At 32.7% G+C, this 18,599-nt stretch overlaps 1 protein-coding gene across 2 annotated transcripts in view; it reads right to left on the bottom strand.

Annotated features, from left to right (window-relative positions):
• Positions 1-4,550: 4,550 nt before the first annotated feature.
• The window catches only part of LOC129231479 (synaptotagmin-5-like), a 174,542-nt gene continuing 160,493 nt past the window's right edge, over positions 4,551-18,599 (bottom strand). For both annotated transcript variants that reach the window (XM_054865806.1, XM_054865805.1), the window contains exons 4-7: positions 13,845-13,973; positions 9,211-9,567; positions 7,515-7,629; positions 4,551-6,433 (exon numbers count right to left, since the gene is read on the bottom strand). In XM_054865806.1, coding sequence (XP_054721781.1) covers positions 6,075-6,433; positions 7,515-7,629; positions 9,211-9,567; positions 13,845-13,973 — 960 coding nt within the window. In that variant the 3' untranslated portion in view covers positions 4,551-6,074. The remainder of the gene's footprint in view (positions 6,434-7,514; positions 7,630-9,210; positions 9,568-13,844; positions 13,974-18,599) is intronic.

Raw genomic sequence — 18,599 nt, 5'->3', positions numbered from 1 at the left:
AGACTGGTCCTAGTCAATTTACAATCCCCAGTGAAGATCAATGGCCCTCTTAAAACTATCTACTCCCTTGCTCATTACCACCTCTTCCGGTAAGCTGTTCCAAGGTTCCACTACCCTGCTATAATAATAATATTTCCTAATATCCACGATAGCCTGAGATTTAAATAGCTTAAAACAATGACCCCTTGTCCTGTTTTCAGTGCTAAACTTCAGCCCAGTAACATCTTTCACTTTAATAATTTTAAACAACTGAATCATGTCCTTTCGGTCTCTTCTTTGCTCAAGACTGTACGTTTTTAGCCTTTTAAGCCTGGAATCATAGTCTAATTGAGAAAGTCCATTTATTAGCCTTGTAGCCCGCATTTGAAACCTTTCCAATACATTAATATCTTTCTTAAGATATGGAGACCAAAACTGAACAGCATACTCCAAATGAGGTCTTACCAAACTTCTATATAAGGGCAGAAGAACTTCTTTAGATTTGTTTGAAATAGATCTATTGATAAGCCCAAGCATCTTATTGGCTTTGTTACTAGCTATGTTACGCTGTTGGCTGAACTTTAAATCCTGACTTATTAAGACGCCTAGATCAGTAACTTTTTCTGCCTGACTAATGATTGAACCTTGCAAATAATAACTTGTACACTTATTTCCATGCCTTAAATGTAGCACTTGACATTTCCCAACATTAACAGCCATACCCCATTTATCAGCCCACTCCGTAATATGATGCTATCAGCTTCAATGAGATGACATCAGCTTCCAGCTTGGTTCCTTAGTCACTTATTAGAAACTTAGGAAGTAAGCTGTTCGAAATAGGAATATAATTAGTGACTCATAAATTGAAACCAAAGAAGATGGTTTTGGGATTACTTCTTAAAAATTGGGGGAATTGGTTTTTCAAGAGGCCGAGAAAAATAACATGTCCCAAAGATTTAATTAAGACAAAAAGTACGTAAGTACTATATTCTCTGGTAGTTTGAGACTTAGCTTCTGGTTTCAGTAATAAAATGGTCAATAAGTTCTTTGACAGTTTAGAGAGCAAGTACAATCTTGCGTCGAACGAAAATTTTCAAAATGAATTTAACAAAACTCCCAACAGCTTAAAAGAGGTTGCAAAGATATTATCTAAGAACGGTGTTGCACAGGTTGGGAAAATATCTAGTGGTGAACGAGATGTGATGACAACAGCTGCGTGTTGCGTGAGTGCAGGGGTTTTCTAATGTCCCTCTTGTTCGAAAATAAAACATTTTAGAAAATAAATTTCTTTTTCTATAACTTATTGCTATTTGTAGTGTTTATTGAGCGCCTGTTATAAATATTTGTAAGTTACGCATTAACTTGAGAATGTGGTCCATCGATGGTCCATCCATAGCAACCGGTTGCCATGAATAGACCACATGCTAAAATATTTATGTTTAATTTTCATTATTTATTGTGTATATTTATCATGAAAGTGAATATTTTTATTCAAAGAGAAATATTCTGAGATATTATTAATACAATTAACGTGAACTTTGAGTTGGATTTCCTTTCTAAAAAAATCGAAAACTGTTATGTGGTTCATTGACGGCAATCTTCCCCTTTATTCTCTAAGTACCACTCTCTGCCCTGTGCAAATGACACTGTTTAGGGAAAATGACCCATAAGCATGAATTAAAATACTTAAAAACTTTGCTTATTTTGAACTACTTCATCAGTGATGATACTTTTCTGATACATGACAAAGCAATCTAAGTAATGTTTTTTCTGTAGATAATGGTAATAATTTTGCTATGATTTTTCTAAAATGAGCAAACAAATCAGTCGCCTGAAATTCTCAAAATTCTGTGATCTGCAAATTGCTTCGTCAGAAGGTATGGTTTGAGAGAGTCCATTGTATAGGGTCTGGTGGGGTAAAGTGGTCATAAAATCGTAGGTTTTCAACTTAGGTGAATAATAAATACAATAAATTCTTTAAACACTTAAACTTTTTTTGTTTTTATTTTACATTGCATTATTAAAGAATAGGGTACATTGAGTTTTAGGAAAATAAGTATTGATATAAGCAGTTTTATAGCAGTTTCTATTCCCTATGTATTTATGACCACTTTACCCCATGGGGTGGGAGAAAGTGGTTATACCATGGGGTAAAGTGGTCATAGTTAAAAATGAATGCAAAACCATTATAAACAACCCTAATATTTGTATATTTCGGTTATTTTTATAGTTATAAGTATATGCTCAAGTAAATGTGTGTATACACGAGTATATACGTGTCGTGTAAACATTAGTAAACACGTTTATATATGAGTAGATACATATATGCATCAAATACATGCATGCACGTGCCTACTCAACTATATACGTGTATACACGAATGTATAAGCATGTATACGTATCTACACGAGTATATACGTGCCACGGGTATATACGGATACATACGCGTGTAAGCGAACATCATATGCGTGTATGCACTTGTATCTCGAGTATATTTGTGCATATCTGAGTATATACGAGTACAGTAGACGTATACACGCATATATACGTGTATACGTCCACTGTAAATTGTATATACACATATACACGTACATACACACATATACGGGTATACACGAGTTAATTCGTGGATACATCCAGTTCGTGTTTTGGTACGTGTCTACTCATATAGAGAAGCACAAATCTATACATATGTATACGTGCAAACACGATTATATACCTGCATAGACGTATATACGTACAGTTACGTGTATACACCAGTACATGTATATAGACGAGTATATAAGCTTACTCGAGTATGTAAGCTTATATACATGTGTGCCTACACAGAGAATCCAAGCTCTTGGGCAAAAATCTAAGGGGTGTGAGAGGAGAGGATAAGAAGAGAAGAATTATAAGGAACTGACGCGCTACATGCACACAAAACCAGAAAATGATGGATACAAAACAAATCACAATTTTTTTATACAAAGAGGATTTTACCCAACATTTCAGTTTTTAAGAAATATTTACAGCAGTTGTTAAAAGTTACGGCCTGTAGTAGCTCTAATACACGCATCGCAAAAAAGTGCGCAGCGGCTGATGAAAGTTTTTCAAAACTCTCGTTATTTCAACAGAGAGTGATCAGTGAATGCGACGCATGTATTACAACTGCAGGCCGCAAATTTCATCAAACGCTTTAAAACTTTTTTAAGACATAAAATGTTGTGTAAAATTGTCTTTGTGTAATATATAAATTTGTGACTTTTTTTTCCATCCATCAGTTTCTAGCTTTGCGTGCATGTAGCGTGTCAACATTGTGTTTGTGACCATATGTTCCTTATGCGTCTTGCTTTTTATTCTCCCCTCTAACACCTTTTAATAATTCACTCAAGAGTTTAAACTCTTCCTGTATTCTTGTATTTCTTATGCTTGTATGTAAGTGTCTACTCGAGTACGTATACGTATATACGTGTCTACCTGAGTATATAAGTGTTCGTATATATACAAGTATAAGCGAGAATATACGTGAATGTATAGCTGTATGGATAAAAAATACTTGCAGATACCCATATACGTATTTATTGTTGCATTTATGTGAATACGTCTATGTACGTGCCTACACGAGTATATATGCGTATATATACGTATATACTCGTATATTTAACCCTGTTTACTGCAAAAACAATACATATTAAGTAAAATTAATATTTAATTTGCATCTGCCTTATACTTAAAGATTCAGTGACATTAGAACAACAATATTCGTTAAGCCTAATATTATGACCACTTTACCCCATCTTACTTAAATTGTTATAAAAAATTATCTAAAATACATTCAGCTAAGTGCTAATGAGTAAGCGTTCTTGAGACATGTAGGAAGCTTCTTGTGGGGTCAATCTGTTCATAATTCTGACAAACAAAATTTCCCAAGGAAGTTAGAAGAGGTGTTTAGATTTTAAAATTTTTCATGTTCACGCAAAATATTTTTTTTTTACCAAATAAAATTTTGCCAGTTGTGAAATTTTATATTTAAAATGTAGTTTCTAACTGCCCTACTCTAAAATAAATTTTTCACATTCTTTCGAACATTTATTTCCAAGCTATAGCTATTTATTTGACGTATGACCACTTTACCCCATTGACCACTTTCCCCCACCAGACCCTATATATTCAGTGTTATGTTAGCCTCTTTTAAAATTTGTCTAAAATACTCTTCCAGAAAATTCCTTATGAAGTTTGAATTTTCATTTAAACTTAGAATCTTCCCTTTTTTATTTAAATATTCTTTTCTTTTCAGGAATATTTAGTACAGACAGTTCACACTAAGCGTCTATTTCAAAGCATTTAATAATTTTCCAAGGGGATGTTAGATCCATAATGGATACTTTGCTTCTAGAAAGTACATGAACTCTACCTGTTTCTATTTTTTACTTAATAGCTTTGAATACATTTAAATGTAGTAAAAATAATATGTAAAATATTTTTTTTGTTAACATAAACCTTTTTTTTTCAGACATTTTAAATGAACAAAAATTAGTAACATCTCTTAGCTAAATTTAACTCAAAACTAAAAACGACAAGTCACTTTTCTGTAACATAACTCTTATAAGTTTATTTAACTTTTCACAATAAAATTTTCACAGACCAACTTTCATAATTCTTTCAGTATAACTTGTACATTTTGCATTTTGTTGTTTCATGTCAACAATAAAGAAATGTTTACATTAGTATATTACTTTTAATGTATAGTACATGCTATTATTCATTACCTCCATATGTAAAGATATTAACTATATACAGAAATCACATTTCGCTATTTTTGGCTGCATTGGAAATAGAAGTACACAGGTATCACACATAGACAAACAATAACATACAATAAAATACAAGTCACCCAATAACATCTGACTAGATAGAGGAACATTGCAGACAGCATAAACTATTATGAATTCAATCATATTATAAAATTTGAACGAACAAAAATTTTGTTTATAGTAATCAGTGTCACTGCCAAGTGTTGTATTGCCCGACTTCAAAGAATTAGACATCTTTGTAATCCGGGTTTTTGGAGAAAAACAGTTATCAAAAATTTATGAATGTTGGCATGATAAAATCTAACCTCAAATCAAATTAATGTTAGGTGCACAAAGCAGTGATTTACCGTTATGTATTTCAGTACACTAATTATTAATGAAATTATTTGTAAAATATCTTAAAATGCAATCATTAAGACAACTATAATAAGTAAATTAAATTTTCCGTAGATGTCATTAAGTTGTAACTGTAAATATTGAATTTTCTTAAAAAGCTATACTGGTACATATTGTAAAATTTACTTCATGTAGTTAACAACATTTTCAGAATACATTTTTCTTTAACTTTTAAAGACATATTCTTCTTGTTTGATTCATGCTGCCTGCACTAAAAACAAAAGTTGACATATGATGTTAAAGTGTACTGCACATACACAGACAATTAACATCAAAGTTACTGAAAGAGAAAAACTGGAATTGTACATAGAGATTAAAGACTCTAAGGTGAGAGAAAAATCTAATCCAATTTGACGATTAAAGGGGAAAAAAAAATTCTAGTTTTAAATTACTAATACAGATTTGCCTCTTGTGATTAGATTCTTCAATACAACAATAAAAAATATGCAAAAATCTCCATTTATTAAAATATGTCAATAATTATAGAAAAATAAAACTTGATCACATGTATCAAAACTTAATTTGAAAGTGAATAAGGTTTTTTTTCACCAATCTTTGTTCTAAACTTGTAGATAACTAAATCTTAAATAGAGTATGCTGATTAAGTATGTAATCTTTTGAATATTTTTTACATTATCACTTTACATTTCATTTTTAGAAAAGTATTAAGCAGTAACAGAATGCACAGAGTAGAAATATAAAATTGCATTCTTTAAAACCTTAAGGTTTAGTTCATTTGTGCTTGATGTTAACACATCAACTTGCCTTTTCATAGAATATAAGTTAGGATAAATACATAATTTTTTTTTGCCTCATCTCATTAAATGTTTTTAATTTTGAAAACTTTCAGAAATTATTTTTGAGGCTTATTCATCCATTCAATCAATATTCAATGCATGATCTTCACCTCAGAGTGTGCCACTGAGTGACTTGTTTTCTGGGCGATTGCTTCATTGCTCTCCAATGATTCAATGCCAAACCTTTTACAGAGGAACCAATGACTACCTTTCCAATGTGTCGACTTTTCCTTGCTCCAGAACTGTTTGGTGGTGATGTAGGACTATCTGGCGATGAAAGAGATTCATCCTGAGGGTCTCGGTGACTTGCAACAACCAAGAAAATCACATGGTCAAGTTGATTGGGTGGAACATCAAACGTTAGTGTCTCGTTGAAAACTGGATTACATGTGCCATGTCTTGAAGAAGTTTTTTTCTTTTTCAGAAGTTTTCCATTGTGCATCAACAGAACACGAATGAATGGATCTGAGGGGGAAAAACAATCCTTCAAACCTAATTCATAGTAATTTTTTGAAAAATAAGGCAGAATTTCATAATTTTCAAGCATAAATGCATAATTAAATTCCTATGCAACGAAAAATGTTTATTGTAGTCGATATTCTAAAGAATCATTTTTTTAAAAGGTTGAATATTTTTAATAGTAGACGTCTTCAATTTTCGCGAATATTTAAGTTTGCGTTTGTAGTACTAGAAAAGTGAAGTTTCTTTTTTTTCTCAAATCTGATTTGTTTGTCCCTGAGTAGAGGTCAAAGCTTAAGGTCGTGAATATACGGTACTAAATATCTGATCGTTTTGCTCTAAAAACAATGGGTCACCCAGGTCAGTTTTTTTAAATGTGGATACTACTTCATACTAGGTACATGCTAGCATGAACAATTTGGGGGCAAAAGTCAACTGAAAATGCTTTTTTCGTTACTTTTTTGCCTTGCTTGTGCCCGGATATCTGTTAAAGCCGTGAGTGATCCTCGGAAATAAGTATAAGATGAATTACTCACCATAGCATAGTACTCAATAACATGGGTTACTCTTTGCTTTAGTAGTTTAAACGGTCTCAAAGTTAATGATTTTCAAAAAAAAAAAAAAAATGTCAAGTTTCAGTGTCAATATCTCTGTGCGTGACGAGTCAATAGCTTTGTGATACAGCTGTAGTTCTAGTCCACTGGATGTAGTTTAAAGTCCAGGTTAGACACTCACGACATATAATCAACTTTTTAAGTTCCACGGTCTCAAAGTTGATAATTTGAAACAAGAAGCGTTTTACGTCAATTACTCTAAAACGCCTATTTAACTTAAATAGTCTATTAGATGCTGGACACTAAGCTGTTTTTGTCAGCAACTTTATAATTTGTGTTTCAAGTGTTATACTTTAAAAGCGCTGATTTTTGCCACTATAAATTATTTGTTTTGTTGAACAAAAAGATAATATTTGATGCAGAGGAAAGCAGAAAAGATATATTCTGAACTTAAGATTTTTTTTAAATAAACGTTTCAATGTAGCATTAATTGTTATGAAATCTACATTATTGTAATATGTAATAAAACTTACAGAATGCTTCTGTGCTATCAGCAGTCACTCGGAGATTGTGTGCTTTAGTCAGAGTAAATGTTAGCCTTTCTGCTGTTGGCAAGTAACTCAGGCCAAAAAGTATTTCACCATGTTCCTACATAAAGAAAGGAAATAGGCCATGAATTCAAAATATTAAATTTCAGTTCCCTTATAGAAATATATCATAGTGGCCATATTCATTACATGCATATTCTTTTGATGGAAAAATTATCCAAATACACTAAATAGGTTCACCGAATGTATATTTTGCATTACATTACACCTGCAAGGCTTCTATTTTTACAACCGTTAGTCCTAGATCCGTACTTCCATTTTCAAAAATGTTTCAATCAGATACAAAGTTAAGATATTGAAAGTTTGAAGCGAAAATAAAAATTAGTCAAAAAATACAAAATTTATTTTTTTTATACGGGACCAAGGTCCCCTAACTCATATTTAAGGAAATAATCTCCATTGAAAAATATTACCAACAGAAAAAGTTTGATTTTTTTTCCAATGGCACATTTAAAGACAGTTGAATATCAAAAGGATAACAACAAAACTATAAATGAAAACGAGCAATCTAATAGCGTTCCCAGATGGATGTCCGAGGGAGAGCAGGACATCTGGACAAATGAGGCATGTCCATTATTTCGTGGAGATCACACAAAGTGCAGAAAGGGTCAGGAACCACGTTAATACGACAGAGATGTTTTCGTAGGCAATCATGGCCGGATAATAAACGAAACATGGCGACAGATTTCATCCTAGGCCAATTAGGGACATTCAGAATCAGCTCAAACCATGGTTTAAAAGTTTGATAATAGTACGACCAATATTCACTGAGATATGAAACGCAGCGTTTTGTGACTTACATCACTTTACACACCCGCCGTCAATGACACCTTTTGTGGGAAAATATATCGATTAACAGAGTTTAAAATTACATGTGTGCATAGAGAGTGGGTTTTTAAACTGTTCGACGGTTTTGTAGTGTGTTTTAGCGCATCATGATATAACATATGCATTTATTTTTGAATAGCAATGAAAAATATACATACTTTGTTTTTTTACTTCTACAACTTGTCATTCTTTTAAAAGGGCGATAAGTTCAAATCTCATCTTCTGTATGGTCCCTTAAAGCTATGAAGTCGAATATCTCCTTGAGTTTTGGTAGCACAAATGTCAAGTGTTTTGTGCTAGTAATATTTTTCAATGGAGATTATTTCCCTAAATAAATGTTGGGGGACCTAGGGCTCGTATAAAAAGTTCAATTTTAAATTTTTTGACTTATTTTTATTTTTGCTTGAAACTTTTAATATCTTAACTCTGGATCTGATTTTGAACATTTTTGCAAATGGACGTATGAATTTAGGAAAAACGGTTGCGAAAATAGAGGTTTTGCAGGTTAAACCATAACAACCTGTATAATAAATGACACTATTTTACAAGAATTTAATTCTTAAATACACATTAGAAACATTTTTAAACATCTTGAATATATACATACACAAATACAGTATGTTCACTTTGATGAACATCTGAAAAAGGATTACTTGTTTCTTTAGATTATTTTAATTTATAAGTTTACAATCAACAACTTAAGAGATACATCTATTGCATTTTGAGGGAAATAAAAGAGTCTTCTTTCAAACACTTAACTAGTTCTGTATGCTATAAATGTTTTTTTCTTTACCTTTCTCGGTTCCAAGAAATCCAGCGTTGTGACATTTTCTTCTGCATTTCGGCTCAAGGACAACTCCCGTAGTGGTATCGAAATCTCTCCCAGTTCAGAGTCATTGGCATACTTTTCATCATCGAATGCTGCTATCTTCAGGGAATCTTCTCTTAAATCAGCCTTGGTGACTTCCATGATAAAAGTTTCCTTGAAAATGGGATGCTGAGTTTTTTTCTTGGAACTGGTTCGAAATTCATAAAGTGTGGAGGAGCTGGATTTCGACCATCTCTTCCTACCTTTATCCCGGAGAAGCTGCAAGGTCAAATACGGGTCGCAAGTTCCACCGTATGACCTTGGAAGTAAATCTTGAGCTTCCTGAAAAAGTCGAAATTTAAATTTAACGAAGCCTAAGAAACATTTCATCAAGTTATTTATACACTAGATAATTCTTGTGATTATGGATGCAATAAAATGAACTTTTTCTTTTAAGTAAACTCATTTTTGCGTTAATTAAGTCGATTATAATAATTTGTTGTAGAACAGAAATGTCTAGACTTCCTTCCTTCCTTCCTCAGTGGCCCGACAGCCTGGGTGGGCTCTGGCCTTCTCAATAATTTTCTTCCATGCCTCTTTTTTTGGCCATGGCTTGCCATTTTTTTCACTTTTTATGTCCACAATTTAAATGTCCAGACTACCAGCAGATATTTTTAGGTTTGCAATGAAGCTATTTTGTCTTTAGTTTGTAATTAAAAAAAAAGACCCTCAAAAGAAGTCGTTAGTTAGTCCTCCCTCACAGAAGTAGTTAGTTTTTTTTAAAAAACTCTCAACTCTCTCAACTTTATTTGTTTGCTTGGACGTTTGGCGATTACAATTGATCTGAACAGATGTTTGAAGCTAAATTGTAATATATAATCAAATTACCCAATTAATTTTAATAAAGTTAACCCCCCCCCCGCGCTTGTTCATTAAGTTTTGACGCTTACCTTGCCTTCACAGCAAATGAATGAGAACTATCTATTTCTTTATTATTAAATAAATTCTTTAAACTAATTTTGTGATTCAAATAATTATTAAAGATTTTATTTTATTAGGGCTTTTTACATGTTGGGTTAACGAGTATGCACTGGTGTATAAATATTTGTACCAAGCAGATTATTTTGTCATTTTATTACATGCATTGGTCCATCTTTTTACTGTAGCAAATGGTGTAATAATAGGCCGAGTATGGTTTCTTTTAGCAAAATCCTATCAAATTAAGATTTTTAAAAATTACATTAAGTGTAACTGGCGTTGCATAAGTATGAATTGGGCCTGTTTGGCATATGAAGATAATTCTTTTTCTTTTTTTATTCTCTCGTTTTCTTTTTAATTATTATTATTTTTTAAATCCTATATGTCATGGTTGAATAAACTAATAATCCTGACACTACTTTCCGTGCGACGTGCGACTGAAACTTGCTTTTCTTTTCTGTCAAGAAATATTAATAGCTCTGGTGTTACTGCCCCTTTTTTTTCCTTTTTTGTTTCTTTTTATACAATATGCAACGAAATTATAACATCTGGAAAAACAACAGGGATAACTGAAATTCCTCATTGTAGCTCATTCCGCTTTTATGCGCCGTACAGATTTTTTGCGCACTTCGAAATCCTCGCATCAACTTCTGTAAAACTAATTTTTGTTTATAGTGTTATTCATTCTCTTCAATGTCATTCTTTTTTTGTTTACCTTCACCATCTACCTTTTTTCTATTCTATCTTTTGCTTTAGAGGACTTGTGAGTTTGTCTTTTTTTTCACTTCCGTTTGCATTTGAGGTGATTCTAACTAACCGCATTCCTGAAAAACTAATTTTTACCTTCATTTATGAAGACTTTAGAAAATAAAATTAATCTTAAACGTTGATTTGCGACGGTTAGGATAGCCATCCGAATCGGAAATCAGGGGAATTCTAATGTTTTTCCCTCTGGAAAAAGTCAACAAATGCTGCGAGTTATTCAAGTTCCGTGAGTTTTTAAGATCGTATTTAGTTTTAGTTTCTTCTAAACTTTTGGTGATCATGTGAGTTATTACAATTCTGAAATACCTTAACCTTATCAATAATATAGTACAAGAAATATTTCGCTGAAAACTTTCTTTTTGCTATTTTTTATATTTCGCGGCTGTATTTTAAAATGCACCTATCGTTTTAAAACTATTTTTTTTATCATACATTGTTGTAAAATAAATATACACTGCAATTGACTTGATTGACAGAAAGATGCTGGTACACCAGTGGTGCAGCGAAGGGAGGAGGGAATTAGGGATGAAAACACCCACCAGAGGTATTGGTTTTAACATAAATGCAAATTATAATACAGTAGTTCATGCATATGAAAGGGCTGTTTTGATCAAAAAACTCCTTTCAGAACGTATTTTTGATCAAAAAATCCCTTCCAGAAGATATTTTTGATCAAAAACCCCTTCCAGAAGGTATTTTTGATCAAAACCCCTCCAGAAGCTATCTTTGATCAAAAAACCCTCCAGAAGCTATCTTTGATCAAATAAACCCTCCAGAAGTTATTTTTGATCAAAAAACTCCCTCCGGAAGGTATTTTTGATCAAAAAACTCCCTCCAGTAGGTATTTCTGGCTGCGCTAGTATGGTACACTGTTGCATTTGGCACATTTCAGGGGTGAAACGCTTAAAGCACCAGCGACACCCAATGCGGAACCGAAATTTTACTCTTAGCTAGGGTAAAAAACTGGTACCCTTATTAACCTAACGTGCATCGGGAGTGAAAGATAGAACCCTAGGAGAGAAAAATGCTACCTTTATTGATTCTTATTGCGGATCATGCAACCTCCCCCTGCATTGTGTGTGTTTTTGAGTACAATCGTGTTCTATTAATGGGTCATTCTCCATAAAACGTAACTTTTGAACGCAAATATTTTTCAATTTCGTAACCTTTTTTTTTCATTCTTACATGAAAGTGTTACTTACTAGAAATAACCACAAACAACGGCCCAGCTAAGTTCCAATTATCTTACTCATAAATAAAAAAAAATGCCTTGTTCAGGAAATTAAAAAAAAAAAAAGAAAAAAAACTTTAAATACTTGAAAATCGATGCCAATTTAATATCGAACTAGTAATTTTGTTAATTGTGCAAACAAACAGCTATTTTAATGATTAGTGGAAATATAATATTAAGCTCTCTTAATTGAAGTACGGCTTAATTAGTAGTTTCAAATGTATGTTAAAAAATGTATGTAAATTTGAGGATTACTGGCAATTTATAATTTTTGTAGAATGCCATTATTGATGTATTTCCCCTCCACCAGTTATTTTCATGTCAGAAATAATGACATTAATAAGGTCTGTCACGGAGGTGAGTTTCACGGAGGTATGAGAATCTTTCCGTTCATGTAGGCTTAATAGATACATTTTTGATGGAAATTTTTTTTTCTTCGTTGCTACAATCTGCACATGTTAAGCATATGAAAACAGGATCACTTCTTTTTTTACATTAATTTACATCCCTGAAATTAGAGTTCACGGAGGTGAGAGTCAGAATAACCACACTGAGTTTTTTTAAAGCAAAATCTATCTTCTTGTTTTTCGACAAAAATCTCACAACTTCAACTATGGCTGAAAATAAACAACGGGGCTCCCTTATATCATGGAAAATAAAATTTGATGTCATTACTCCCACGTGTTAATGAGGAATGGCATTTTGTGTTTAGATAACGGAGATGAGAATTTATTGTGTGACACGACTCCTTGTCCTTCTAAAACGAACTAAAACACAATAATTAAATATTAAATATACTTAAACAATTAGTGTTTGAGACACTTGTGAAAGGAATAATAAATAAGTATGTAATTTTAATTAAATAAGTTATTAAGCAACAGAAACAGTCACACGAGGTGTGCGACATGCCACGGAGGTGAGAATTCACATGTGGTGAACCAAAAATATACTAAAATAAAAATTATTGTTAAAATTTATTGGTAGGTTTATATAGAAATATTTTTGATGAAATTAAAAATCGTTGTTAAATGAATTGTTCCTTAAAGTTTTTAAGAAGAGTTTTTAAATTGTAGAATTCAAAGCGCATGCGCAAAAATCAACATTGTCGCAGAGCTGGTAAATTCTAAATAGCGAAACGAAAACCGGCCTTTGTGGCCGAGCGGTCTTGCTTTGCGACGCGTCTCTGAGACACACGTTGTGGGCTCGGCCATGACTCAGGTGTCCTGGGTGTTATTTCCTCTCTCAGTGCAATAAAAACGTTTTGTTTGTACATTAAAATAAATAAAAAATTGGTAAATATTGGTTGTGAAAAAGCATGAACTTGATAAATGTTGAATAAACAAATGTTTGAAAGCAAAAACTGCAAATAAAACAAATAACAAGGGGTTTGTAGCATAATATTTTTTTCTGTTATGACGAAATTTCAAGAATTGTAACCTACTAATTTACTATTGTTCTTTTAATTTAAAACTTATAGAATGAAATTATTACTTTAATGTATTTGTATTGGTTGGAGTCCAATTAAGCATAGAATTTGGATGTCCAAATTCTATGCATTTCAAAATCACTCTACTCTAATTAGACTTATAAGCGTCTGAAGAATCTACTAGTGAATTCTATTTTAAATAAAACGTCAGCATCTTACCTTCAAAACAACTATCAGCTCTCCTAAATTTCCTCCTTCAGGCATGCGACACCAGGCTGTGAACGTCACTTGACCATAATTTGCATCTTGTTCAATGTCAGTGATCGGAGCATCGACTGAAGCTTCACTCTGCAATTTGAGTTTCGAAACATGAATACAATTGCATAAGAATGATAAATAGTTCTAATAAGAATATATTGTTACGGATCCGGTGCGACTTCCAACTTTCTTGAAAGGACGACGCAGTTCTTGAGAAACACACAGGAGATTTATTTACAGTATGTACAGGAAAGATCGTTAACAACTGCTAAATTAATCATCAGCAATAAAGCAAATATCAATCAACACCGTAAACTCAACGGTTACACTCGTATTTACATCCAAATACGAAAAACAACACAGCGAAATGCCTTGCAATAAACAGAGCTAATACACTGTACAAACTCTCAATCGAGACTGACTTTTTATCATGCGTAACGGCTATTTATAGACATCGAAAGAGACCTCTCAAGCATTCCAGAAAATGCTACACCGTTCTACACTTTCTTATTTCTTTCCATTCTTATATTTTGTTATTCAGAAATGAGGGGACCGTATACTTCAGCCGAATGTACGGGGGCTGTATATTCATACAAGAAACTATTTACAGGTTACGTTGCTACAATAATTTTAGATGAAAGATAATTTAGTAAACGCCAAATTTAGCTAGATTACGACAAATTAATCAGAAAAATAATTACTAATTATAGAATTTGTAACAATATTTTCTTACCATGAAAGGTTTTGAGCAACATGCTTAAGTATTTTAAGAGAAAATTATAATTATTATTGCAGAATATTTGCCCAGCAAAATTACCCATCCCCAGAGCTTCTGAAAGCGAAGTCATGTGTACGAAAATGAATATTCAGGTATGGAGATGGTTGGCTTAACAGGTTTCTTACTCCATACACCCTCATTCCTTAATTTTTTTTTTGACAGCTATATATTATGTTAAAAACATTTTTAACATTCAAATTGTTCAATGAATGTCTTCCGTTATTAAAGCTTAACCGTCTTTTATTCTTAAAGATTACGGTTTTAATCTCGATGGGCGATTTTCTTTTTTAGTTATAAAATTAACCTAAAAACAAAGAGCTTTGAATAAACATTTTTTGCTGGAAAAACAATAAATCATTCATTTTCGTATCGTGCAGTTAAAATTTTCCTCTTAACTTATTAATGCGATATGCAGACAATGCTTTAAGTTAATAATTTTCTTATACTTTTTAGAAGCTCGCTTTTCTTTGGATCTCCGGGATTGCTGCCTCAAACCTTATGTATCTATTTCTTAATTGGCTCCAGATGCACCTAATATCTTATTTCAAAAGTTATTGTTTTAAACGCACTGCGTATATTCAAAGAGTAATTATATAATATATACACTGTAAATCCTTTCTGCACACATTTGGAAACACTATCTGTCATTTTCCCCTGTAATCCGCTTAAAGCATAGATCCACAAGCGAATCCAAATATTTCTGCAGAAAATATTTTGCTAAATATTCATAATACTGCGGCTGCTTATATGAATCACGTTTGTTCTAAACAGTTTTGATTCCATACAGCGGCTGATTAAATAAAGCAGCCAATTCAATACAGCTGGATTTTGTTCTGTTTTTTGACGATTTGATTCGTTAAAGCGGTTGATTAAATTAACCGGCCTCCACTGTACAGACATTTTTCTCTTATACTTCGGTTCAGATGGACTGACTAAAAACGACGCATAATTGAGATAAACTTGTTTTTCCTTTTTTTCTAGATCAATTTGATTTTGAAAGAAAATCAGTGTCCCGGTTATACGAGTTTTCGCATTAACCGAGCCATGAAATATTTCAAGCATACGTTTTTTTTTGTTCTAGTTTATTTTTTATTTTCAAAACTACCACCGAAAAAAAAATCTGAATTTTATCATTTAGGAAAACAAAATTCAACTTTCAAAACCTTAAAACCAAGAGCATTTAAAAAGGTTCACGTCTAAAGTTAAACAGTTTATTATTAGTGCATGGATGAATGCGAATTTGTCTAAAAATTGTTTTTTTTTTTTTTAAATTTTTTTTAATTGACGAATTCGTTTTTAATGTAAAAACATTCTAAAAAAATATGGAAAGCAATATTATTGCTTGACAATGCTTCCTGATATCCGGATGATAAAAAAGTATTGAGGGGCAATATCGAAGCTCTTCCTTTTGCCTCCCAATGTTGCATTATTAATTCAGATTTTAAATCATGGTGTTTAGGAGGACAGAAAATTACGGGTGGGAAATGCTAAAAGCTCTTGTTGAAGGAAGTGAGGAAAACAAAAGTGCCCTCGAGACACTTTGAAATCTTATCTAAAAGATACTTGATACTGGGTAGCCAAGACCTAAGATGAAGTTAAACCAGCAACCATAATCAAGTCCTGGAGGAAATACAGAAAACACGGAAGACCTCGGAAATTCCAATGACGATAGTGACGAACTTTTGGATTTTTAGATGAATGTACCCTTTTTTGAGCCAATCAGCAACGAAGATGTAAGTGAGTAAATGAACCTTGACGAACGTGATATTACCAATGAAATGATCGTTAACATCGTCAATATGGAAAATGAATCTAGCGAAGATGAGGAAGACAATAAGGATGAAAATCAGCATATAATAATCTCTCCTACAGCTCGAAAATTAAACTTAAACGTTATCGAAAGTGCTATTCAATTTCTAGAACAAGAGGAGGAGGCGACACTTGCGTTCCCGTTATCCCTGAAAAACAAGATGGTGAAACAGTGCTGCAGGAAAGCGCCACGTAAATGAAAAATAAAAAACGATTAGGACTTTTTTAAATGTAAAAACTCTTTAATTCTCGTAAAGTGTGCTTTATTAGTGTTTTTAAGTGAACTTTTTAATTATAATAGGAACTGAATATAGTGTACTCGTATCGATTTTGGAGTTGTTAAATATGTAACATTTATATGTCACATTACGTATTCTTTTTTTTCATACTCTTCGCTTTAATCAAGTTTTTCGGTTATCAGAGTTAGTCGTGGTCCACATTAGCTCGGAAAATCGGCACTCAACATCATAACAATTATGAAAGAAAAGCAGCATGTTAAAGAAATTCTTTGTCTTTCAAAATTTGTTTCAATAGCTTTTTTACTTCCTTTTACAAAAAAGGAAGTATTGTATTCGCGATAAAATTTTCACTCAAAAATCGACCTTAATTTCCATTTTGCTCACCCCCGAATGAATGTTGAGTTTTTTTTCAACCCGACTACACGTGTATAAATGCCTAGGAACGTACAGACACCTGAAATATCCATTTTGACGATCCCCGAGTTAATTACAACGAGTTTTCTTGTGACGTCTGTATGTACGTATGTATGTATGTGCGTATGTGTGTATGTATGTCGCATAACTCAAGAACGGAATGTCCTAGAAAGTTGAAATTTGGTACCCTAGTGGGGTCTAGTTGTGCACCTCCCTTTTTGGTTACATTCGGATGCTCCAAAGGGGGTCTTTTGCCCCTTTTTTGGGGGAAATCATTGTTATTTTCGATGTAAACTCAAGTGGTGTTATAATTTGGCAAACTCTTGGCAATACATCGCGAGTTTTTTGGTCGCCAAGTTTTGTACTTGGCGACAAATTTGGCGATTATTTTTTTTAAAATCTGGTTTCAATTTGCCCACTATTGTTGATATTTAGAGAGTAAACTATTGAATAACATTAAAACTGCCAATAATGAGAAAATGACATTACATAAATTGGAGTATAAGGAAGTCATGTGACGCACACATCAGCTCGTTTTAATTTTCCGCTTTTTTATAATTTTCATTTTAAACAAAATCAATAATTTTGATCTCTTTATCGTTTTAAAACAATTAACTTTGCATCCTAATCATTCAGCTTAAATAAAGTTCACTGCCATTTGTACCAAAAATTTCGGCGAATTAGTAATAGGAAAGCCAACTGGTAAAAAACTTTGTCACACCTGCTTCTGACTCCACCAAGGGACCTTCCAAGTTTCACATGCATTTTTAAACTCACTCTTTTGTTGTTAGAGGGTGTTAAAGCTCTTTAGGGAGGGGGAGAATTACTTAAACCATAGACAATTTTTTAACATTTTGTTGTTTTGAAAGGGATTGGAGGAAATAAAAAGCGACAATGCAATATTTCACCAAGGTAACTGGGAAATACCTTTCATTCAGTGACGCATCAGCCTAACTGGCAAAAGACAACAACAACAACTTACAAGATTGTTTGCTACACTTTGAGTTTCAGCTTTTAAAAATCACGTCAAAGAGGCATAAAAGTTGGGAAGTATTCATGAGAGATGATTGTAATGTATGATATCGAGTTCGAGAGATATGAAAATGACAGTCATGTGATTTTTATTTTATTCATTTATTAAAATGGTTTGTGCTTTTATTAATGGGATCTTGATACCTATGACTATCATGTGGTTTTATTTTATTTATTTATTTAAATGTTTTTTTTTTTTTTTGATTTTTTTAACGGAAATTCGAGTTGGGCGACTTAGGGAAAGGGATGTGCAAATGATAGGACAACAATTAGTGCTCTAGTAACATACAATGTGCCTGCTAAAGACCCTCGCAACCCTCTTAACTTCAGAGAAACTGCTGCTATATTCATAAAAGCGGGGCCTAGGCATTTTCAATTTACCCTGTGTTGCTGAGTAAAACCACCTAAAACGCCACTTGGTGCAAAACTAAAAATTTGAATTCC

Source organism: Uloborus diversus, chromosome 10, assembly GCF_026930045.1.
Source record: "Uloborus diversus isolate 005 chromosome 10, Udiv.v.3.1, whole genome shotgun sequence".
NCBI classification, from domain to species: domain Eukaryota; kingdom Metazoa; phylum Arthropoda; class Arachnida; order Araneae; family Uloboridae; genus Uloborus; species Uloborus diversus.
The sequence above is the reverse complement of the archived record's forward strand: the minus strand, read 5'-3'. Positions and strand labels throughout refer to the sequence as shown.